Genomic DNA, 23998 nt, shown 5'->3' on the forward strand with positions numbered 1-23998 from the left:
CACAAAGCAAACTAATTTCAGCACGTGGGGGAAGGGGTTAACACATGCCCGTGTTATTTGCTAAAACGTCATTCTTTAAATTGTGATTTAAATAAGACTAGTTTTACTATGACGATTTTAATCAAACCTTTCCACAAAAATGTTCCTGAAAATATTTTTATGTACCATTTGTCTATCATATTTCATGATCTTTATGTGCATTTGTTTTGTATATAAATCAACAAATTATCAAGCAAGGAAGGTTTATACACCAACAGTGTTTACAAACAAGCCTGCTTTACCCGCACCCCGTGTGGGCACTGCGCGTGTGCAGAAACTGAATTGGGGAGGAGTGAAGCATTTGTGCACGCGCAGTACCGACAGCAGTAGCGTGATGTCGGTGAGTTCAGTTGGTCTATATCGGGCTGAACACGAGCACAAAGAAGTGCTCTTCTGAGCACGTAGGCGTTGAGCTTGATTTCTACCTTCCACTTCGTTCGTCAGCTACGCGGCGTCCTATTGCAACAAGATTGGAATGTTACGCAGCTACGCGGCGTCCTATTGCAACAAGATTGGATTGGAACTAGAAAAGTTACGACCTTTGCAGTTATAAATCTGAACTCTAACGAAAAATCAAATGAAGTTTTCTTGACTAAAAGTAATTATGCTGTTTTAGTTCTACAGGGTGTCTTAAGTAGCAGCCAGGCTCTTTAAATCGACCGCAAAAATCGGTTTCTAAACCTGTTGCGCTAGAATTTTGTGCAATGTTGCCCACAGATAGTGAGAGCAAACTTACCTGAGGAAAGAGTAAAAACTTTCAGCCTTTCCACTCTGGTGAGGAAGACCAGCGAAGCTGTACTACGAAAGGAATGAAGTAACGGCCGGTAGCAAGTTGGAAAGCCAAAGTGGAAAGGCTGGAAAGGTTGCGCAATCTATAAGAGCGACGGCGCGGTAACCAGACAACCGGCAAGCTGGGTGTCTAGTTGCCGTTGTCGCTCATAGAAGGCGGTAGCTGTCCAGAGTTTCATGTCATCATTTGTTTGCTGACGGACGCGATACTGGGGAAACTCTACTTCATTTCACTTTATCTGCGAGCGAAGCCAAAGCTAGAAGCGCGAGATCAGTTGCTTTTTGCGTTTCTCCGCAGCTCACGTGCTCAAGGAAGGCCTGAACACAGAGAGCTTTCGTGCTCGCGCTTCCAGCTTTGCCTTTGCTTGCAAATAAAAAGGCTTAACTCCTATGGAAACGAAGCGTAGCCACCGGTCTTCAAACAATAGGGCGCCGTATGGCACGGGAAACGAGATGGCGCAAGCGGTCGCGACACCAACGAATGAGCATACGGCACCGAGAACCAGCATCATTAGCCGACAATATTTTCGACTTAAAAGTTATCAGCGATAGATTGAAGAAATTAATTGATGAATCTGCCACGCTGAAAAAATTGTAGAGCCCTTCCACTTCACGTAAAGATAAAGGACCAGCGAAGCTGTTATCTTTACGACGTCTAAGACGATGCCTAAGGGACAATGTCTAGGACAACCTCAAGGATGACTTCTAGGACGGCCTTGAGGACGACTTCTAGGACGACCTTGAGGACGACTTCTAGGACGATGTCTAGGACGACCTCAAGGATGACTTCTAGGACGACCTCAAGGACGACTTCTACAACGACCTTGAGGACAATGTCTAGGACGACCTTGAGGACGATGTCTAGAGGACGCCGCCTAGGATGACCTCGAGGACTATGCCTAGAGATGATAACAAGGGATCAGGATCTCACTATCTAATAATGCCAAGGAGGGCTGACTCATGGTGGTTGCCCCCTCTTTTTGTTTTTATTTATTCACACTTGACCCTTTTTTGTTTTTATTTATTCAGACTTCTCAGGACCATGTGAGGGCGCATTTTTTTTCCAGACCCTAGCATAATGGCAATAAAATGTTTTGATGGCGCCACCTTGCGGGCGCACTCCTGTGACGGAGGTGGTAGGATGAGAGCAGATGACATGCTGTGTCAAAGCACGTAGTGGCTATGTTAGTTTGCATCTATGTTGATTAAAAATGCATTATTTATTAAAGAAATTTGTACGACATTTTGTGAGTGATCTTTAAAATAAATAACAGTGCCTCCAAATTGCTTTTTTTATTAAAAAAAAAAAATTGAAAATGTTCAAAACAAAGTCTGGAGCTTAACATTACAGCTTGCGTGGCGTGCGTCAGGGCAATTCACAGCCTTTCCAATTCTTTTTTTTTTTAAATCTGTGGAGGCTGTTGTACAGAAAGGTTTTGCATTTACCACAGTAAATGTCGCGCTCTCTTCTTAACTGCGCACGCGTGCACAATGGAGCTTTTTCGAGTAACGAGCGCCTTCTGGGGAGTTGTCTGCGAACTAAAATAGGAGAGCAGCCCAACATGCCTCTGCCTGTCAAAACATATTGGCATCGTGCCGTTGTATCGGTTTTCAGTGCTTTTTATACCTCATACTACCAATACTAAAAACAAAGCATCAAAATAGACTAAATGTGTGCGAAGATAGATGCTGACAATGTTATAATAATGCTTTATTCGGTTTCTAAAACCCGGGTGACAGTAAAAAGGCTATTGCCCATGCCATAGAGGCTCACTATACCCGCTACACCACACACACACATACATACACGCAAAAAAAAAAAAAAAACACTAGCAGGAGAAAAAAAAAAAAAAATTTCGCAGTGCACCGCGTTTTGGTGTCCTGCGAAAATGGTGACAGCGGGACTGTACGCATGCGCAGAAGCTTATTGGAAAAAGATCCATTGTGTTAAAAAATGCTGCACACTTGTTTTAGTTACATTGAACTCGACAATACCGACACTCATGCTCATCAGCAACTCGCGCTCAGTTCCTCCCGCATCAAATATGTGGCAAAGAATTTTGTCACATCGCGAGTTCGGTTCGAAAGAAATGCAGAAATTTTCAGAAATTCTTAAATCGTTGGATATGGCCCGGCTAATTCATGCGATGGATTAATTTCTTCTATCTAATTTTCACTTAGAATTATTTCCAAAATTAAAATCGTTCGCTGAGAAGCGCATTAGAGTCCGCAGACTTAAACATATAAGTGGTAGTGAAATGTTTTGGGACACCGAGGTGTCACCGACTTGCTAGATTTAAACGACCTTGATCGTGAGGGGGCATCACACAATACACATCGACTGGGTGAATAATGGGGGATTTAGTTGAAACAACTCCTGAAGCCAGCCACCATTTCTTTCTGCCAGTTATTTAGTTATTTTGAGAAAATATTTGTTTACTGGTTTACAAAATTTAAGAATCAATTTCAAACTAATAAGAGAGCAACACTCACAGAACAAATAGGAACCAACAGGATATACGGGGTCGCTTTCACTGAAGACTACACACTCGAGAGGTTCTCGAATTTCAGCTTCCTGTATTTAATTTGATGGAACATCCAAATTATAATAAAAAAAAATACACCCTATTCGTCTTAGTAGATGCATAGTGGGGTAAACCCGTTGGGTAAACTGCTGGATATTCTATTTCCATCATCCAGCTTTTGGTACTGGGGTAGAGAACAACACACCACTTCACCAGATGAACACAACGCGTGAAACAGGCTTTGCCGTGCGTTACCCAAACAGCGCATGAAGCGAGCTCGGCGAGCTCACGAGTCGAAGGATCCAAGATCTGCGCGTTCTGTCCCAGTCTGTCCTACCCGTGACGTCAAAAACGATGATGATGGTAGCGATGGTACCGCCGGTGTAAACAAGGGGCAATCAACGCGGCTTGGCAGTTTGGCTTTGGATGAAACTGGGTTCTTACATCTCTTGAATCAGCCATTTAGTGAAGGCCACAATGTGTGTAGATAACAAAATATAATTTAAAAGGGATGTCTTCATAAAGCAACCTGTTACCGGAGCGTTGTGCCTGGTTGTGCCATCCGGATGAAGAAATCGCTGCAGTACCCCTGGATGCTTGCTGTAATCCCCGTAACTAACTTAATACAAGCCAATCCAATCCGTACACAAACAAGCAGTCATGGCGGAAGCGCAGAACGATATCGGTGAGCGGCATCCTCTATTTTTATTGTCATGCTTCTAAACACCTCCAGAAAATCAGTCTTGAGCTATTAAATTCCCAGGGAGCAATTTGTGGCGTCGTGTCTAAAGTCACTTTTGTTTTTCGCTGCACTGCCACCGAGCGAGAACCTCTTGAAGCGTAAAATCCGGAAACGCCAGTTGTCAAACCGTGATTTTTTTGTTTGTTTGTTTGTTTCCGTATTCTCGTGAATTACCGGCCGGGCGAAATATACGCTAGGTGCTCGGCGTTTTCGCTCGGGTTGGGGACTCACACGCGGCGCTCTTTCTCTTTGGCTGTCAGTGCTTTTGGAGCGTGTGTTCCTGCGAATCGTGACCGCCGAGACGGACGAGCAATTCGAGAGCATACTGGGCAAATTCCTGCTGCCAATCTTGCTGAAGCTCTCGAGCACGCAGGAGGGAGTGCGCAAGAAGGTGAGTCCGCTGCTGACACCCTCCGCCGACACCCTTGGAAGAAGGCCGCAGCACCCTCGGACTGATTACAACACGAACGCTTAGCGATACCAGACCGCCTCTTGCAGCTTTTCAGACGTATCAGCCCCAAGTCACTCATTTGTAGTGTTAAGATTTTTTTGTGAGACCACTAAACTCCGTTTGTGAAATGCTTTTTTAATGTGAAAGCATTAACTGTCCCACGGAGCGAGCCGACGTTATGAGTTTGAAGCGCGAAAACGGCACCTAGTTTCCCTGATCCCAAAGGTCCCATTGGCTGGCGCGCGGCGACGAGGCTCCCATTGGCCGCTGCGCGCGCCAGTTTCAACGACCGCCGCCAGATAGCGCAGTGTGTCCGTGTTGCCAGCGCGCCGATGAAACTAGCCGCCACAACCCATGCCACTACGGGCCCCGCGCCGGTTAAAACAGACAGGTTGGCGAGCGCTCGGAGGCTTCTGCTCGTCTCGCCATCGACCAACATGCCATCGCCTCCATCATCCACATCGTCGGCGGTGCTTCTGCTCGTCTTGCCGCCGCCGAACATGGCGCCGCCTCTAGCATTCACGCCGTCGCTGGTGCGTCTGCCACAACTCGAAAACATTACTCGTGCCACAAAACTCCGTGGCGTTCCATTGGACATTCATGCTTTCGCATTCACAACTCATTAGACGTGCTTAGATGTCTTCCGACTTTTTTTTCCTTTTGCACATACATTGCGGCATTTCGGAGGAATGTTGCACATTTTCTCTTACTTGTGCCAAGATAAACAATATAATTGCGCTCAAGTACGTATTTCTTAGTCAGTCCAGAAGTCTCTGGAAAGGCCACTCTGGGTAGAGGGTGGCAGAAAAAGTGAACGATAAACCTTATCAGTTCACTTTTTTCCCCAGGACTGTTGTAGAGTAAAACAACCTCCTCAAACCATATTCAATTACGCATCCATTGATGGTTTTATAAATTGCTCGCTCAATCGGTCCAATGATTTATAACTTACCCTGACATCAGCATATTATGTGGTATTAAAGCCTTAGGTTTGCAGTTACGCAGTGTCTAGCGTTACGTCCGATGGAATCCGAAATAAAAATGATGAGTTATGTCCGACGTAACTTTACGTCAAGGTTTTGAGTTACGTCCGACATAACCCCATACGAAGATTAAAGTTACGTCCGACAAAACTCCAAATAAAAATTAAAGTTACGTCCGACGGAACTTGAAATAAAGAGCAGAGTTACATCCGACAGAACCCGAAATAAGAATTAAAGATACATTCGACGTAACTTTACCCTAAGGTTTCGAGTTACATCCGTCAGAAATAAGTTACGGCCTGTGTAACCTACGGAACCTTACTGAATGTTACGCTTTGTGGCCGAAACACGACGTAAACACAAAAATATTATAAATTACTTGTGCATTATATCCGATGCAGTATTCGTAAATTGGTTAAAATCACGGTCTGATGTAGCATTCGTAAATTGGTTAAAATCTGAACCTCCAGGTTTGTTGAGGAGGTGAAGTGTGCTCCTCATATGTAGAGGCCGTTAATAACCAGTCACATACGCTTTTTCTTTTTTTCTTTTTTTTCATTTTTTTTTTGTTTACAATTTTTTAAGAGTTTTTTTTTTTATTTGTTTTTCGATATGAAATTACTTTTTCCTGGATGTGACACACAAAAGAAAAGAAAAACATTAACCAAATGGAAACCGCAGCACCCGTGCTGCGAGCCTGAGACCCTGAGATATCAATGTTGGGGTGCTGGTTCGTACAACAGATTGAGGGCCCATTGCTCGTTTAAAGCGTCTAAAGCCCCTATATGTGCCGGGATCTAGAAAAATCGTGTTGCTCGTATATAACTATACAAACGTGTGTAGTAATAATTACACAACGCGTGCCGGTACCACGACCTTCCGTCGGGCTTAACTCGAAACCTTGGGGTAAAGTTACGTCGGATGTAATTTTAATTTTTATTTGGAGTTCCGTCGGACGTAACTTTAATTATCATTTTGGGTTATGTCGGACATAACTCGAATCCTTCACGTAGTTACATCGGACGTAACTTTATTTTTATTTCGGGTTCCGTCGGACGTAACGCTTGATACTGCGTTGCAGTTAATGTTGTTAATTATAGAAATGGTTTTCAACATATTTTGGGCTAAATTGTTGTTGTTGGTATTATTAAAAAATTTGTTTCGTGTGTGTGTGACAATATTTTGATTAGTATTTCACATTAATGGTGTACGCGAGTTTCAATATATATTTATTGTCGTCAACTTTTGTTGCTTGCGTGCACTAGTTTACTAGCATTCATTGGTTTGCTTGTGGTTACATTAGGCACTTCTATTAAGTCGGTGCTTTATGTAATTTCGTACAACATGAATTCGGGTCATTAAAAAATACGAGTGGCAAGCTCTCTCAGTGTTAAAAGGGCCGCACCGCCCCTTTAACACGTGGCACCTCAATTCCGGCCTTTCAGGTCATGGAGGTGCTGGTGCACGTGAACAAGCGCCTCAAGTCACGGCCGCGCGTCCAGCTGCCCGTGGAGCCGCTGCTCCAGCAGTACAAGGACCCCAACTCCAGCTCCTTCGTCCTCAACTTCTCTATGATCTACCTGAAGCTGGGGTTCCCGCGGCTGGACAAGGCGCGGCAGGCCGAGCTGCTGCCCGACCTGCTGGCTTGCGTCGCCGGGAGGCCGCAGCAGCACCAGGACAGGTGAGACACCGAGGAGCCGCAACAATGCCTGGGACGCGTCTTTGGCTGGCGCGTTTGGTGCTCCGCTCCAGCCCGTACGCCGGAAGCAGTCCCGAAGTGGCAACAAATGATGTCACGGGAGCCGGCTTGTCATGCTGTCGGATGTCGTGATCTCGTGTAGCGAGGGGAATGTGCGAACGGCGCCGGCAGCCTAAGTGGGGAACGCAGGAGCGACAAAAACGGGCGCCGCACGGCATTTTTCATGGCAACTTGCGCACACGCTGTGACATGGTGGCTTGGCATGGGTCCACGTCACAGCGTCCTGGGCTTTTGCTGTGGGAATCAGCGTGCAGCGCCCGTTTCGCCGCTCATGTGTTCCCTGCTTTATAGGCGTGAAACACGACACCCAAGGGATGTGCGTGAGCGGCAGCCACGATGGGCTGGCCACCAGCTCCTGCTGTTTCAATCGTGTTTGTGTACCAAAAAAAAAAAAAAATCTATGGCAGTGCCGGTTTGGTGACTCGACAGCTCCATGCCCTTGATAGGGTTGCAAAATTTGGTCACGAATGTAGGTAGAAATTTTTTGGTCGCGATTATAGGTTGACCCTTAATTTTTGACAACATTTCCGAAAAAACAAAAACAAGGTTGACTTATATTTGAATCAATACGGTAGTTACTTCACAGCCTCGGTTCCTTGCAGCCTGATTCAGCTTGCGCTGGCGGCGATCCCGCACGTGACGCTTCCGTCGAGCCCGGAGGCGCGAGCCAGCTGGCTGGGCCTTCCCGAAGGGTCGGACACCCTGGCACTCTTGCGGGAGCGTCTGCTGGACCTGCTGCTCTTGCCTTACTCCGGGGCGGACCCGTCCATGACAGGAGGCACTGCCCCCGCCTGCCTCAGCAACCAATCGCTGGCTCGCCTGCTTCCCGAGGGACCGCCCACGCCCGAGGAGCTGGAGAAGGCCAAGCTGGGCGCGCTCACGTTCGTGGCGTCCGGTGTCTTCCCCGAGCGCAGCATCGTGGTTCACCTCTTGATGGCTGCGGCCGACAGCCGGCACAGGTGGGGAGAGGAGATTCAGTATACACTCTTTTCTAGACACCCAACGTTACTACGAGGGTGATTAAAAAAAATTTCACTCTCAGGCTCCAGAATTTGTTTTAATTGAGTCCTTTTCATACTCGAGCCGGTCATAGATTGTTGCATTGGCAAAGCCTTGGCTTATTTGCAAATTATTTTTTTTTTACATCATCCATTGTCAGTTGTCTATGCGACGTACGTAATCCGTTCAAGTGCATGCTCAATGTGGTCGTCAGTCGAAGACGTCGGTGTGCATCCGGCGCATTCTTTATGGCTAACACTTGTGCGTTCTTGCTTGAACTTCTGTATCCTTTCAAACACACTTCATTGTGACAAACCACTTTCTTTATACGGTGCGCAAAATCTTCTATAAATATTACCACCAGGCACACCCTCAGGCCACAAATACATTGCTCCCCCACTTGAGCAAATCATAAGTGGGGGGCAGCCATTGATTCTCGCACCTCAGTCACAACTGAACTGACTTAACCTGTTTGAACCTGCACAACAATGTCTGAGAGACAGCAAACTCATTAAAAAATCTATTGTAAGGCAGTGCGGCCAACAAAATATCTAAGAAAATTGGATGAGGATAATTTTTTGATCACCCTTGTAGGACAACTCAGTTGCAAAACTGCCCATAGACGCCGCTTCTACGAGCAGTACTTTCCTCTCCCCCTAGGGTCCGCCTCCCGTTGTTTTATGCGCCACCGTTTTCGGAGGGGACGGCTGCTACAGTAACAACAGTTACGCGGGTTTTTAAGCACGGCATCTAGGCTGCGCTTCACCGCAGTGTCTCCGAAAAAAAGTTTTGAAATGCAGCCTCTAGATCTCACTTCAAACGACGGGTGGCAGGCTTGAGGGGGAGAGCGATGGTACTACCCCCTTGTGTGGGAGTTCCACAACTGAGCTGATATAATGACATTGTAGAAACCTTTTCAGCGCTGATCACCCGGGCAAAGAACGCGGAATATCAAATGCATGTGCTACGCCCGATATTCCGCGGAAGATAGCTACTGCATGTGTTCCGAACGCGTTTCACAGCCCAGCAGACAAAGGGTGCGGGATGGAATAGGCGATTATTGGAATGGTCTGTAGTCCGCACCTTGTGCCTACTCGCCATTTGAATGGCTGGCATGTGAAAACTTGTCGTACACATCACACCTAGAAAAATACCTGCTTTGGGGTGGCTAGCTCACTAAGAAGCTTGTATCATATACATATCATCATTAGGATGCTATGACAATCACAAAATCCATCATGCCTTGTCGTAGTGAACTATCTAAAAAGACTAATCCATGTATAGCCTGCGCCGTTAGTGCTGTATAGAATTTTGACTTTTAAACATGCAATGGGATGTTTCTCTAAACGGGCCAAATATTCAAAACATACTAATCTCACAGAAAAAAAGGTTGACATCATATTGGCTTCTGCCAAAGAGCCTATTTAGGAAGATAAATAATCTTAGGCATAATTAGGTTCTTAATTACTGTTGAGTGATTAACTTCCTAACTGGTACATCTAAAAATATGGCTTCAATTATAAACTTTCTAGGCATTGTCTAGAACCATTAAATCAGTACAAGTGTGTGAACCAGCCTTAACTGATACTTTAACTAATTGACAACCACTCTGTGATTGCTTGCGGTCTCTCTTTTATTTGTGCAGCAGTTGAAGCTTTCTGCCAAGCTATTTGATACCTTTGCTGCGTCTGCTAATGGGTACGCCTTTACTTCTTGCAGCGTTGCTAGTGCTGCTGAAATGAAGCTGAAGGCACTTGGAAGGTATGTTTCCCTTCCTGTACCAATTCTAGGTGTCACCCCAGAAGAAGATAGTGTCTGATGGTCGGGGGAATGCTGAAAGCAATTTCACCATTCTTCCTAAAACTGAATATTTTTTACAGCATCAGCTGTACCGGGCTTGCTGTACTGGGCGGTGTATATCCAATCGCCTGGACCCCCAACGCAGCGAGGGAAAAAAAAGGGGGGAGAGGAGGACACCCTAGCAACGATGACACCCTAGCAATGGTGCTCACGCTGGATTGGCTGCTCGGCAACTCGTGGGAATCCGGACTTCGGATTCAGACGGCGCGTGTGTCACTGGGATGCGTGTTAACCCAGCCCCCCACCACCGTTCACGCCGTTTCGCGGTGACAGTCTGCGGCTGCTCATTACAGAACTATTAACCTACTTGGCCCCCCCTGTACTCGCTGCTTCGCGGTGTCCAGCCGGCAACCCAAACCCTACTGTCCCTCATGCACCTCCGGAAAGGAGTGCCATACCATTTAGTTCAACAAAGTTTTGTCGACAGCATTTTTTTTTTTTCAGTGTTAATCGTAAAAAAGAAATGTCGTAAATGTCACCAAATGCCTAAACAAAATAAAATGTTTGAAAAAAAAAAAGAATAAAAATATGTAAGCCCACACTGTGGATTGAACCAGGGCCGGTTGCGTATGAGGGAGACACCTTGCCACTAAGCTACGCTACCGCTTCGGAAACTCATTGTAACTGCTACCTATGTTGACAGGGGCAGCGTCTATCTTTACGAGCCAGCCAATCCGGTGTGAGCGCCGTTGCTAGAGTGTCCTCCTTTTCCTCTTTTTCTTCTCCCTCGCCGTGTCGGTGGTCCAAGCGATCGGATAGACACTACTGGACGAGCGTCTTGTTGGCAGAAACGAACGGAGCGCGCGCGCGTTTATTGCCAGCGGCTTTGGCGCTGGGAGAGGGCGAGTACAGCAGTGGAACTCTCTCCCTTTGCCGATAATAGTTGCGGTTGAGGCGCAGCGCGTTCGGCCGATTGTGATTGCACTGGGGGTCACGTGATCGCGCTCCTCGCCACCTACTCTTTCTTGCCTTCAGTTGCTCGTTCCCTCGGTGCCCTAAGCCTTTGCGCGCAAGAACGAGGTGGCCGAAGCACACGCCGGAGCAAGTGGTGGCTGCTCGGCGGCATAAACGCGCCCGTGAAGGGAGACGTCGTCGATGCGTATGCGCCGACTGTCTTGGCCTGGTTGTTGGGACCGAACGCATTCAATGTCACAATCACGCCGCGCGCGAAAGCGAAGCGGCACATAGAAGAGAACGTTGCCAAGCGAAGATCGGACTCGCCGGTGTGACCGAGCGATTTGTGTAGCGCATCTGGGAGAATGTGTCTGGTGCTAGCTGTTCCGTGTTTCGGTCGGCTGTGGTTTACGCGAGATACTGCGCGATGTGTCATTGGAATCTCCAGTCAATGGCGACGCAACATTATTGAAACGTCGTACCGGCCGACGCCGTCCATTCGTATGGTGTCGCACGACCGCCTGCTCAATATTTCTGAAATGGTTATAGTCGCTGACAAAATGAGAAGAATGGGGTGTGTTTTTCATACGCTTGGCTTCCAGCACGCGCTACGTGCCTTCCACGGTACTTTGGCTGCGCAGGCACATCCCAGTTGCACGCAACGTTGAGACGTTGTGGCAGGTATGATGCTCGCGCTGGAGGCGGAGTAGCCGAAGCTCCCCCCTGCTGTCCTCGCCTTGTCGGTGATTATAATAGACTGATCTCATAGAGCATTGAACGCATGTGCGACACCACCATAACTTTAGTTCACAAGGGGCTGGTGAGGACTGGCTGGTGAGGTCGGTCTATACGTTAAGAAACTGGGAGAGGTGGAGACAAGAGCGTGAGGGGACGTCGGGGCACCGAATTCAGTTTGGAAGGATTAGCGGGTATGTGGAATTCTTATGGTATATTCGGCTGGTCGCTTTTCAGCCTTTTGGAGCACTCTGAAAAGCCGGTGTGCATTCGGCTGGTCGATGCCAGGCGCTCCAAGTATATTCGGGTGGTTCTTTCGGAGCGCTCTCGAAGCTCCGACTTTCGCCGTCCTCTGAATCGGAGCGGTTTGAGGCGCTCTGACTTGGAAGTGGGAGCGCGCGAGAGATCTGGCTGCCGACCGGTCGCGTGACTTCAGCCATTCCGCCATTTTGCTTTTGTGTCGGAAGCGGACGGCGAGAACGCAGCTACTCCGCAGAAAGAGGGCTGCGAAAAACAGCTGTCAGTCTCGACGCCGTCACCGTTGTGTTGTACTCCCCGAATTGAGGTGAAATATTTTTGAAACGAAGACGTTTAATGTTAGGGGTGGCACTGTCAGTGCTGCTGGCGAAGCTAGCAGACAGCGACAACACCAGCCGCTCGGACGACGACGACGAGAGCCGTGTTTACGAAGCGAAGTTTGCCGGGTTGTTTGACGCTAGAGGGCGGCTTGCGCCGTCCTATAGTGACGCAGGCCACCCTCTATTTGCTCGGCTTGCCGCTTTGAAAAGTTGAGGAGCGTTCGGCTGGGCGCGCCGATTCTCATGCTCCGATGCAGAGGCACTCCGGGATCTGATAGCTCCAACTCGGATGATTGGAGCGCTCGAAAGTGACCGGCCGAATATACCATTAAAGATCTATCAGTGAGGCGGTGGACTTTAGCATCAGAAGGTCTATGTGACCGTCGGGTTTAATGGTAAAAAAGAACAACACCCTCATCTTCCTCTTTCTAAAGACTCGATCAGTACTTCAATTCCTCGTGCCTTCTTCTTTCTTCTTTTCGACTTCCTCAACAGGGTAATTGCGAGGGTTAACTTATTTTGTCTCTTCTCACTTCTCGATTTCGAATGCATTTGAACAGTGAGAAGAGAGAAAGGCAGCTAGCCACCAATTTAGCTGCCTTTGTGTCTACCCACTTTTCTTCCAATCCGAGCTCGGTGCTCTGACACGGTCATCTCTCCCTCAGTTTCTTACCTTGTAGCAGAGCCGGCAGCTGCGACAACCGCACGGGTTGTAGAAAACACCAGAGTGAATGTTGTTCCAGACCAAACAACCAAGGCTCCACTGCGCCGGGCACAGTGCCGGTGAGCGCGCCAGCTCACGCTACCGTGTGGCCTCGGAAGCCGCGTGATATAAGAGAATATATGCCTTTTGTCTAAGCTCTGAGCCGGATGTCCTTTTTCTTCTCCGGCGCTTTCGAACACACCGCCGACAAATTGGTGACCCGGACGTCCGACTACAATGAACCAGAGCGCAGGCAACTCCACCGACGACGCAGGATTGACCACCACCGTCCAGCTCCGCCTTCCAGTCTTCTGGGCGAAAAATCCACGGGCCTGGTTTTCCCAAGTGGAAGCACAGTTCCACTTGCGGCACATCACCACCCAGTTATCACGCTACTATTATGTCGTGTCGGCCCTCCCCCCAGAACTGGCTGATGAGCTGGACGACATACTAGCGGTGCCTCCTCCTGACGACGCTTTCGACTACCTCAAGCGCACAATCCTCGCCAGAAAGACGGAGTCTGAGACATCGCGGCTTCAGCAGCTCTTGAACACTGAAGAGCTGGGCGACCGTAGCCCATCCCAGCTGCTCCACCGCATGCGGCAACTGCTGGGTGAGCAAGCGTCTGACACAAGCAATCCCATTTTACGGGAATCGTTCCTCCATCGCTTGCCCCAAGGGATGCGCATGGCCCTCGCCCCAGCTGCAGACTTAAGTCTTGACCGCCTCGCAGAGATGGCCGATCGCGTCGCCGAATACGCTACACCTAACCTGTCGAGCGTCGCGGACACTTCACACCAGTGCTCCTCCACACGAGCCCTCGAAGCCCGCATTGACGCTTTAACAGCAAGCGTCGCGGCCCTTAGCACGAGAAGCAGATCACGTGAACCAAGAAGGCGCAGATCATCTCGACGTCGCAGTTCATCGCAACGACGAGAAGGTGATACCTGTTGGTACCACCAGACATTCGGCAGCAGGGCACGCAAGTGCGAACAACCATGCAACTGGCAGGAAAACGCTCCGGCCCGTCACTAGGGGCGGCAAGTGACCAAGACCCAACAGCAAGCCGTCTGTTTTTCATCACAGAACGCATTTCAGGCCGCCGCTTCTTGGTCGACACCGGAGCTGAAATGTCCGTCCTTCCTCCAACACTAGCGGAAAGACGACACCCACAGCCCGGATCACACCTCGTTGCGGCAAACGGATCCAATATTCCAACATACGGAATGCGCTCGGTGACCCTAGACTTGGGATTACGCCGAGTCTTCCGATGGATCTTTGTCATAGCCGATGTGACCTACCCACTCTTAGGTTCTGACTTCCTTTCCCACTTTGATTTGGATGTCAGTATGCACCACCGTCGCCTGACTGACAACAGAACTCGCCTTGCGGTCAATGGAGCCTTCACCAACTTAACTTCATTTGGCATTCGAAACATCCTGCCGGCTTCCAGTTTTGCCGATATTCTAAAAGAATTTCCAGAGATCACGAAGACGTCTAAAATATCAGAGATACCACCACACGGAGTGACACATCATATTGTCACGTCTGGCCCACCCACTTTTGCTCGCCCTCGTCGTCTATCGGGCGAACGCCTCCGCGTAGCCCGACTAGAGTTCGAGCACATGCAGGAGCTCGGCATCATCCGGCCATCACAGAGTTCCTGGGCCACACCCCTCCACATGGTCCCCAAGAAAGATCCGGGAGACTGGAGGCCGTGTGGGGACTACCGAGCGCTGAACAATCAAACACAGCCCGATCGGTACCCATTGCCTCATATCCACGACTTCACACAGCACCTGGATGGCACATCTATCTACAGCAAGATAGACTTGGTGAAGGCGTATCACCACATCCCAATAGAACCTGCGGATATACCGAAGACGGCAATCACCACCCCCTTCGGCCTCTTTGAGTATGTCCGTATGCCCTTCGGGTTGCGCAACTCCGCGCAAACCTTTCAGAGGTTCATCCACGAAGTCCTTCATCGTGGATGAAGCCAACTAGCCTTATTCGGCTAGTTGGTTTCGGCTAGTTGATCTTGGCTTGAAGATAACTTTTTGCATTCTATTTCTTTTTTTTTAGATTTTGCTATAGATATTATTTTTTTCGGAAATATAACGGCAAGAGATTTAGTGCATAAGCCACCAAAACTTAACCAAAACTCCCGCTGCGATTCCAAGACAAACAAAGGGCGAGGGGTGGGACGGGCCCATGTCCCTCGGTACAGACGACAGCCTGTACTGAGGGCAACATTACATGCTATACATCCGGCGTCAAATTTTCAACGTTGTCAGTTGAGCCTATTGGCCTCTCGGATTAAATTTCTATATTCATTAGCTTCGCAAAAAAAAGTTATTGTGACTTGCAATTTGTGTTACTAGTTCAGATCTTTCTATTATAATGTGTTGAACCAATTTCGAGGCAAGTCTGCAACTGCCAACATTTTGCCGGAGCTGCCCTTTAATTGGCAATCCAGTTTCCCAGGTTGCAGAAGAGTGGCCACTAAGCACGGCACCGATTCCTTTTCTTCTAGCACCGTGGACTGGAACGATCCCACGTTGGTGTCGCGTCTCTTCGGGTTGTTCCTCGGCACGTGTGCTCCGAAGGGTCAGGTACGTGCATTATGTTAACCGTTGCACACGGACGTTGTGGGAACTGCCGAAAAACTTTATTTCGTGCGGTTTGCCGAATCGCCTTTTCCGTTCCAGTAAGCCGCATTCCGTCATGTCGATGCGGCGTTTGACATTTTTCTCATTTCTTTACACATAGATGCTTAACTATTAGTGTTGTTTTTTTATGCCGGTGGAATGCCGAAGCACGGCAAGTGACTCCGTCGACGACAGAGTTCAGTAAGCCCGGTCGGGAACAAGCTTATTCTGACTTAGTTCCTTTCGTAGTCGCTAGGGCATCATCTACCGGGGCCTTTATGGCCGCCAGCGGGTCAACTTCTCAATCGCCTACTCGAATAAAGACCGGTGTGTATAGAAATAGAGTATTAGATGATGCTCCTTCGTGTCGTCGACTCCTCCAGCAGACGTAAGCAATCACAAGGCAAAAAAAACAACAAAAAAAACAAAAAACTCGACCGAGCTTGAAAACACAGTGGCATACGTGTGTAGAAAGGCACATAGCAAAAGCTCGTCAACGTGGCATCCAGCGAGATTTCGAGCTGGAAGTATGCCACATGGAAGCAACTTGCAGTATGCCACATGGAAGCAACTTGCAGGGTGAGAATGGCAGAGAGGAGTTTTAGTTTTAGCCTTTGGTGCGTGCTTCTCGCCCTCGATGAAGCTCTGGCGTCTTGTGCCCCTCGAGCGTACACGCATAGCCAAGGCACAGCAGTAGGCAACAGGCGTTTGTCGGAGGCTGGGCATCCTAGATGTATGCCCTGCTGTTCTCATCCCATCGGCGACGGTAACTGACGGAGAAATTTAAGTGCGTAGCATTTACAGGGCCAACCTCGGGCGTTTTGTGTCTGTGGCATGTGACGTCTGCGTCCCGTGACAGCGTGACATCGCCTGAAACTACGACGTCACGTGATACTGGGATGTCGCGCGTCATTGTGATGTCATGTGACACTAATCTCGTGTTGTACCACGACTTTGTGTCGTACTATGTCTTCGTGCTTCATCGTAACTTAATTTGACACCTTTGCATCGCGCGACAGTGTGATGCCGCAATGTCGGGTGCCACTATATGACGTCGCAAGACGGCGTTGCGCGACGTCACGTGACGTTGCAGTGTCGTGCAATACTGCCACGTTGTGTAATACTGTGACATCACGTGATGTAGCATCACGTGGCACTGAAGTCACGCTGCACTATAACGTCGCGTCATCCTAAGGCGTCGTGCGACATTGCAGCGTTGCGTGACATAATTATGTTGTTACCCGACACCGTGGCATCGCAAGACGGTTGCGTTTGGCGACACCATGACTTCACTTGATGTCGCACAGTCGCGTGATGCTGTGATGGCCTTATATATTAGCAAAACCCTTGCAACATGCTTTTGAGTGCTCTCTTTACTGTGCCTGCAAAAGAGGGACCGCGAGGAGGCTCCTATACATGCTAGGACTGGAACGCCTTGGGGAAGACCAAAGAGGCAGCCAGTGTTTTTACTGTCCAGGATCTAGCAGCGATTCCGGAGGACCAGCGTCGGAGCCCTGCCAACACACGGATCCGTCTGAAGCTCTTCCCAAGCCTGCTGAAGTCGCGCGAGGCGGCGACTCAACTGCCACTCGCTCTCATGGTGCGTGTCTTTGTCTTGCGTCATTTTTGTCATCACCACACTGCATGGGTTTTAGGGCTGCTTTCCAAGTGTCACGCAAAGTTGTTACAAAAACATCGGTCTTTCTGTGCCGACATCATGTGACATTATTGTGGCGTAATGGTGTCACAAAACGTCACACTGTCACGTGACGTAATGGAGTCTCACAATGTTATGACGTTGCGTCACGGTGTAAAAACAAAATCAAACTTGACATTCTTGTTTGTACTGCATAAGGCCGGTCTGCCTTTAAGGTGCGGCAACACTGGTTGATGCTGTAGATGAGAAATTTAGCCAGTGCGGCACCACTGCCAGCCTGGGGTCTTTAATGTGCACCACGCAGTAGTGATACACGACCGCACGCCGGTACAATGCTCATCCAGATCGAAACGGGCAGGGGTGGGGATTGTAGCCAGAATCCCTGGGTTCTGCAGCGCGTATTTTCGCTCCACGTGCTTCGAGCTGGTGTGCACTTGCCCACTTCACAATGTCGGGCCGTCAGGTCACGTCGCGTGACCGGGTGATGTAACGCATCATGTTACATCGCGTGTGCACGAGGCTTATGTGGCATTGTAACATCACATTCCACCGAGGCTACATTCGTGCATAGAGATGGAGACCCTAAGAGCTAGCCCTACGAATGAAAGGCATTTAAAAACACTTTGTTTCTCGCCGGGAATCTTGGTGAGGCCTAGGGCGGAGGGGTTAGAGAGGCTCGTACGAAGGAGCGTTTAAACGACAGAGTTGCTTTCTAGAAAATTTGGTACGGGCTGGTTGTCTTTTAAATCCGTGAGCATTTATTGCCTCGGTGCATGCAGCCATCTTTGGAATGGACTAGGCTGGATTCGGTTCTTCACTATGCAATTGGGGCATAGGCACATGGTTTCGTTTTCACGGTATGCGCAACACAAAACCGAAACGTAGCAATGACGCTGTTTGTGCAAACTCGCCGACGCCTGGGAGGAATGATTGGCTCTTTGAAGACATCTGTATGCGGACCATAGGTGCTTTCGAGGGAAGCTGTTATGACTGCGTCTGAAACAGCAAATGCCCAAGAGGACAGACTGACTCTCGAAAGACACTGAACCCCCGCGCTAAATGCTAACTCATATTTTCGAAAATCGGCGTTGCTACAGCGGGTATTTTGACGCATTTTTTTGTTGCTCTTCTTGCGCTCCCTGCACCCCTGTTTGCACCTTGTACAGCGTCTAACCATTCCTTCCACTCGTCTCGCTTGCAGGTCACCTTCAACGCCCTGTACAGCCCGAACAACACAAACGTCAAGCTGAAGGGGATGGCGCTCCAGTTCGTGCAGTCAATGTGTTTGCAGTGAGTAAGGATGTCCCGCATTCTTTTGGCACTCCTAGTGTTCCCTGGTTGACTCTCACAAGTTCCCCCCATCATCCCAAATTTCCTTGGTTGTCCCTAGGTAAAGTGTTCATCCAGTTGAAGCAATATTTTAGAAGATCTGAGCCATTCACTGATGCACGACTACATTTCAGAAATTTCCTGGTACGTACACTGTGCGACACTGTCGGTGCGAACACAACGTCGGCACTTTTAGCGCTGTGAGGAGCGTACGGCGGCAACGACGACCGGAGCCATACACGGACTTCCCAGTGCACCAGCTCTTGGAGGGGATGAATGGGACGACAGGGGATCGCGGCTCGCGGTGGACATATCGAGATGGGAAATGAAGGAGTGTTGTTACAACGTCGGTTCTTGTGCGTCGAAGGTGTCGGTGCTCCAGCGACGCCAAGCCTAACGACGCATTTTACTTCTAAAAGATATTGGCATGCATCAAGTTTCACCACTTAGGTTAGTGCATCAAACGACCAGTTTTTACTGCACTATTAATCTTGATGACAGCCTTAGAGAAAAACAGGGAAAACCGATGATTGCTTGTTCACGCTAGCAGTGTCACTGTGTGTACATTATTGTTTACAAGGTCTATAGGCATCTGCACTGTTTTATTGCATTAATGATGAGACCGGGAGAAGTTTCGTGAGTATCCATCAAGAAAGATAGTCGTTCCTTGATATTAGAAAGATCTGAGAATCTCTGTTTTATTGCATAGCCTCTTCCTACCGGACAAACACTGACCAAACGCTGCTTGCATGCGAGCCAAGTCCACATTCTTGGGGACTTTTTGGTGAGCAACAAAAACGTTTGGGAACAAGCTGTGCTGCTGCAGATTGCTTGGCTCCCCAAAAGTTGCCAAATGGTGTCGGTTGTTCGTTCATCTTGTGGGACTCTGTTGTCGTGGGAACGTTTTCGTGGAACAAAGGGCAGGCGGTCTGATTTACCAGCGACTCTTTTCTCTTTCTTTTCAGCAATTCAGAACAGCAGCTGAGCCTCGTGGGCCGACAGCTGATGACGTCTCTGCTGGCTCTAGCTCTGCCTCCCGAAGAGCTGGTAGGCTCAGCAGTGTTTCACCCTTTTAGGATGTCTGCCTCGGCAGATGGGACCATATTACTTGGACATCGGGAAAATGTTTAATTAGAGCAACAAGAATGCGCTAGGTTAAGGGGAGACCCTGGTCTTGATAATTTTTTTTCTCATTTCTCATTCAGTTTATATTAGTACTTTCTCACATCTACTATAAACACAAACTTATCATTTTTCGATCTATTATAGTTTCCAATGAAACCCTCAACGTCATCGCATTTGTACCTGAACAACTTTTCTACAATATCTCCATCAAAAACTATGGCACAAAGTATATACGCAAATTTTACAAACAAAAAAAAGTGCGTAAAAACCATTCTTAGAATTTTAGCTTCATCCTAAAAAGTTATCACAACTCAATATTATTTCGCTAATAATTGCAAATCAGTCATTGAAGTCTTGGCCAATTACCAAATATTGCAACTTACATTATTCAAAAATGTTCTCACACTCTAATTTATGGAGTATGCAACCCTAAAAAAAATCTATTCAGATCAAGTTCTAGATCAAAAAAAGAAAAAAATTAATCCTGAAAAAAAAAAAAAAAACAGGAAAAGCTCTTTAAAACATGCCTGTGAACAACCTGAGTATGAAACTTCAAAACAATCTGTGTAACTGTATCGTGATGAAGAGAGACCATTGTATTTCGTACGACCGTTTACTAGCAGCTCCGAGCATCTGAATGTCCCGCGCTGGCGCGCGAGTCTGAGTCCTCCGCGGACCCTATCATCCAATCTTGGTGATGATGATGACGACGAAGTAAGAAGGTGAAGCGAACATGCCATTAGTTTAGATCGTCGCAATATAAATGTGTGCTTTCTGAGTGTAGTAATTAGAAAATGTGCTGTAAGTGACCTGTGCAGGGGGAAACTGAGAGAGAGAAGGAGACAAGAGCACGCGAGGACGTTGGAACACTGAGCTCTGACTGAAATGATCAGTGGGTAGACACCAAGCTAGCTGCCGTTTTCTCCACTCAACCCTCGAACGCGCTCGAACAGTGGCGTCCGGCTCCTGGCGTTCAGAGTTTGCATTAGAACACGAAGTACCAGACATGGTTCTATTTTCGGAGTCCCCAGCCCTCCCTCCGCGATTGTCGAGTATTCCCGGTCCGGTTCAGCCACAATAGAGCAGTGCACCCGCTTAGCCTCGTCGAATGTTGGGGCAAACGAGTGAGACAAAAGACGGTTTGCCACGGGAAAGAGGGGCAAGGTAGTGACTAAGAAGAAATAGTTTTTTTGACTTCTGATAGAAGGCTTCCAGGAAATACAGTGATTCCGCTGCGTAATCACAGCGGAATCGCAGTATTTCAAGGGAAGATGGCGTGTTTTCTCTCGCGTGCCAAAATAAACAATATGAAAGGGACAAGCTGAAAATTCTTTCGACGTTAAAATCGTTGCACTGCCCCTTTAAGTGCGGCGTGCTTTGTCTGTGCCAAGCCGTGGAAGGAATTTTACAAAGGGCTGGCAGTAATTGAGAATCAAACCTACCCTACGAATTCATGGCCGTACTGTAACTGTGTGCTCGGATGCTCGGAGCATGTTCCCCAGTTGAGGTATATTCTGAGCATAGTTGAGCTACGCATTAAGGCAGCACTGTGGATCAGACACTTGCCTTGTTTACGCATGCGTGTGTAGCTGAGCATCTTGATGCTATACCCTCTGCTGGGAACTTTGAAATGTGGATGGAGCAAACTAAACGGGCAGGTCTTTGACACAGCTTTGTTTTGCAAAGTTTGTGAGCCTGTGAATAGTCTTGATATGATCATTTCAAAGGGGACTCAAGGTTTCTTGGGTGTTTTGACTCCTAAACTTTTAGCAGCCACTTGCCTTATACTTCACCTCACTCTGAGGGTACTACTACCCGGAAAAGTCTTCTTATTGACTACTTCGTCAATTTGAATGAAACTTGTAGGGTGCTATGTTGGTAATCATATAGAACTGTAGGCTAAATTTCAGCTAGGCAAACCAATCCTGGAGGTTTTACTGAGGGTTCACGTATGCCGACGTAGAATAAAAAGTCTGTCTGTTTTAGGAATTCATAATTTTAAAACGGTACTGATAATCAATTGTTTTTTTGTGGAGGAATGTGTAGTAGAATACTTGTAGTCAGTTACTATAAAAAGAAATGTCATAGATATTGGTTCTCCTCAGAAAAAAAAGTGTAAAATAAAGAATTTATTCCAGAAAAAATACTTTAGGTACAGGACTAAAATGTTTTGACAGTATCCCTCAGAAATTCTGTGAGCTGATAATGCTACCTTTTAAAAACGCAACTTCTAAAATAGATTCTAAGGAAGTGGCCCCCCCTTAAGTGCAAGTGCAACAAAAGCTGCAAGAGCGAGCTCAGGCTTTGAGCCTCCTTGCTGCACGTCCGCCCTTGTGCAGTGTAGGCATCATTCTGGGCAACATGCTCGCACATGGAGTGAAGCAAATCGCAGTCAGTGCTCTACCACGTGTTCGGTGATACATTGCAATTGGGCGCGAGTGATTGACCTCGCCTGTCTTCTTTTCAAGGATTCCAAGCTGCGGGTACTGGCGTGTGCTGCCTTGGGTCAGCTGGGACGCAAGCTGCCCCATCTGGCTTCCAGCGACCTCAGCATGCTGAGTGCGCTCTTCGAGGGTCTCGCCAAGGTGCGTCCGGACTAGCTGGACTAGCGACACTTTAGCCGTAGACTGGATTGAACTTGATAATGGTGGCTGAACCTTTTGTCTCTGGCAATCACAGTTTAAGAGACTGAATTTAGACCCCCCCCCCCCCCCCCCAAAAAAACTGACATGTCATGTGACACTGTATCACATTGTCACAATGTCACATGGCACCATGACGTCATTTGACATTATAACGTATGACTTATGACGTCACACGACTTCACAATGTCTTCATGATGTCTCGTGACACTCGCATCACGTGACATCACAGTGTCCTATGACACTGTGATGGCTTTATATAATCACAGAGCCCTCACAATGTCTTTGAGTGCCCTCATAACTGTGCTTGCAAAAGAAGGAGTGCAAAGACACGAGGAGATACCATGCATCTAGAACGCCTTTGAAAAATTAAAAAAAGACAATACTTTTTTTTTGTAGATATCTTTGGAGACGGTTATTGACAAATGTTAACAATGTCTGCGCAGGAGGAGGGAGAGGTGCGAATGGCACTGCAGGAGGCGCTGTCAATGCTGGCACCAGCCTTCCAGGCTGCGGACAGCGCCACCCAGGATCTGGTGCTTGCCCTGGTTGCGGCCAACGTCGAGAGCCACAATCCGGCCGTGCGACAGGCCGCGGTCGGCTATGCGGCCACCGTCTTTGGGATTCTGCACGTCCCGTCACGTTACCTGCTGCTCCTAGCTACTGGTGACAGGTGCGCTGCAAGCAATAGCAGACCTTTCACTAGCCTCTTCATGCCCCCCCCCCCCATTATTTAGGGGTGTATCTGAAAGTCCCATTCGCATTTGACTCTTAAAAGCCCATAAGGTTTCTATCAGTGATAGGAACATGAAACTCGCTAGAAATAATGTTTATTGCCTCACAAGCACAAATAATAAAAAAGGTATGAAAATACTACTTGAAAGCCATTAATTAGGGCATGGGAATATTCTTCCCTCTGGGCCTTCAGTGCCACACATACTCTTGGTGAAACTTGGCAAAACAAGGCACCACACAAAGGTATACTTTGCAAGTTGTGCATGTGATCTTTGATCTTTTGTCATTTTTGGCCGTGGAGCAGTACCTACACCTCTTGTAGGCTGCTTCGCCCTGTGGGTAATGTGGCCCGTTGGACAGGCGCACCTCATCTGGCACGCCAAGGTTTTTGTTGGTACTTGCTTGCTGCAAGACGCGTCGAAAAGCGGTCGTGGCTGACCTTTTCCTTCCATTATAGCCGTTGGCCAACTGGCGTGCAAGTATTAGGAGAAAACTCTGGTGGTTCGCCTCCCCCTCTGACAGCTGGTAAAGGATGAAGCTATTCACAAGAGCACAGTCGAGAAGAAAGTAGAAGATTCGCATCCACCATTTTCTTGACTTACGAGTAACGGTGTGATACTCTCGCAGCTGATCAAAGCGGTCTACTCCCCGCATGTGCTTCGTGTACTGCACAATTGCTAGTGGACACTTGATGCTTCTCTTTGACCCGTCCTTATTTTTCTTTTTCACTGTTACCGTCTCTGAAGGATAGTGGGCTGTTGTTACTACATTGACTAGCCGCTTGTCTTGCCACTGGATCGCA

At 48.1% G+C, this 23998-nt stretch overlaps 1 protein-coding gene across 1 annotated transcript in view; it reads left to right on the top strand.

The window, feature by feature from the left end:
- The first annotated feature begins 3915 nt into the window (after positions 1 to 3915).
- The window catches only part of LOC115316623 (proteasome adapter and scaffold protein ECM29), a 100360-nt gene continuing 80277 nt past the window's right edge, over positions 3916 to 23998 (top strand). Inside the window, exons 1-11 of the mRNA XM_040221482.2 lie at positions 3916 to 4038; positions 4356 to 4486; positions 6975 to 7210; positions 7891 to 8247; positions 10007 to 10048; positions 15594 to 15672; positions 17186 to 17308; positions 18567 to 18655; positions 19660 to 19741; positions 22288 to 22404; positions 22908 to 23134. Of these exons, the coding sequence (XP_040077416.1) occupies positions 4014 to 4038; positions 4356 to 4486; positions 6975 to 7210; positions 7891 to 8247; positions 10007 to 10048; positions 15594 to 15672; positions 17186 to 17308; positions 18567 to 18655; positions 19660 to 19741; positions 22288 to 22404; positions 22908 to 23134 (1508 nt within the window). The 5' untranslated portion in view covers positions 3916 to 4013. The remainder of the gene's footprint in view (positions 4039 to 4355; positions 4487 to 6974; positions 7211 to 7890; positions 8248 to 10006; positions 10049 to 15593; positions 15673 to 17185; positions 17309 to 18566; positions 18656 to 19659; positions 19742 to 22287; positions 22405 to 22907; positions 23135 to 23998) is intronic.

Source organism: Ixodes scapularis, unplaced genomic scaffold (genome assembly GCF_016920785.2).
Source record: "Ixodes scapularis isolate PalLabHiFi unplaced genomic scaffold, ASM1692078v2 PGA_scaffold12__126_contigs__length_90152505, whole genome shotgun sequence".
Classification (NCBI taxonomy): domain Eukaryota; kingdom Metazoa; phylum Arthropoda; class Arachnida; order Ixodida; family Ixodidae; genus Ixodes; species Ixodes scapularis.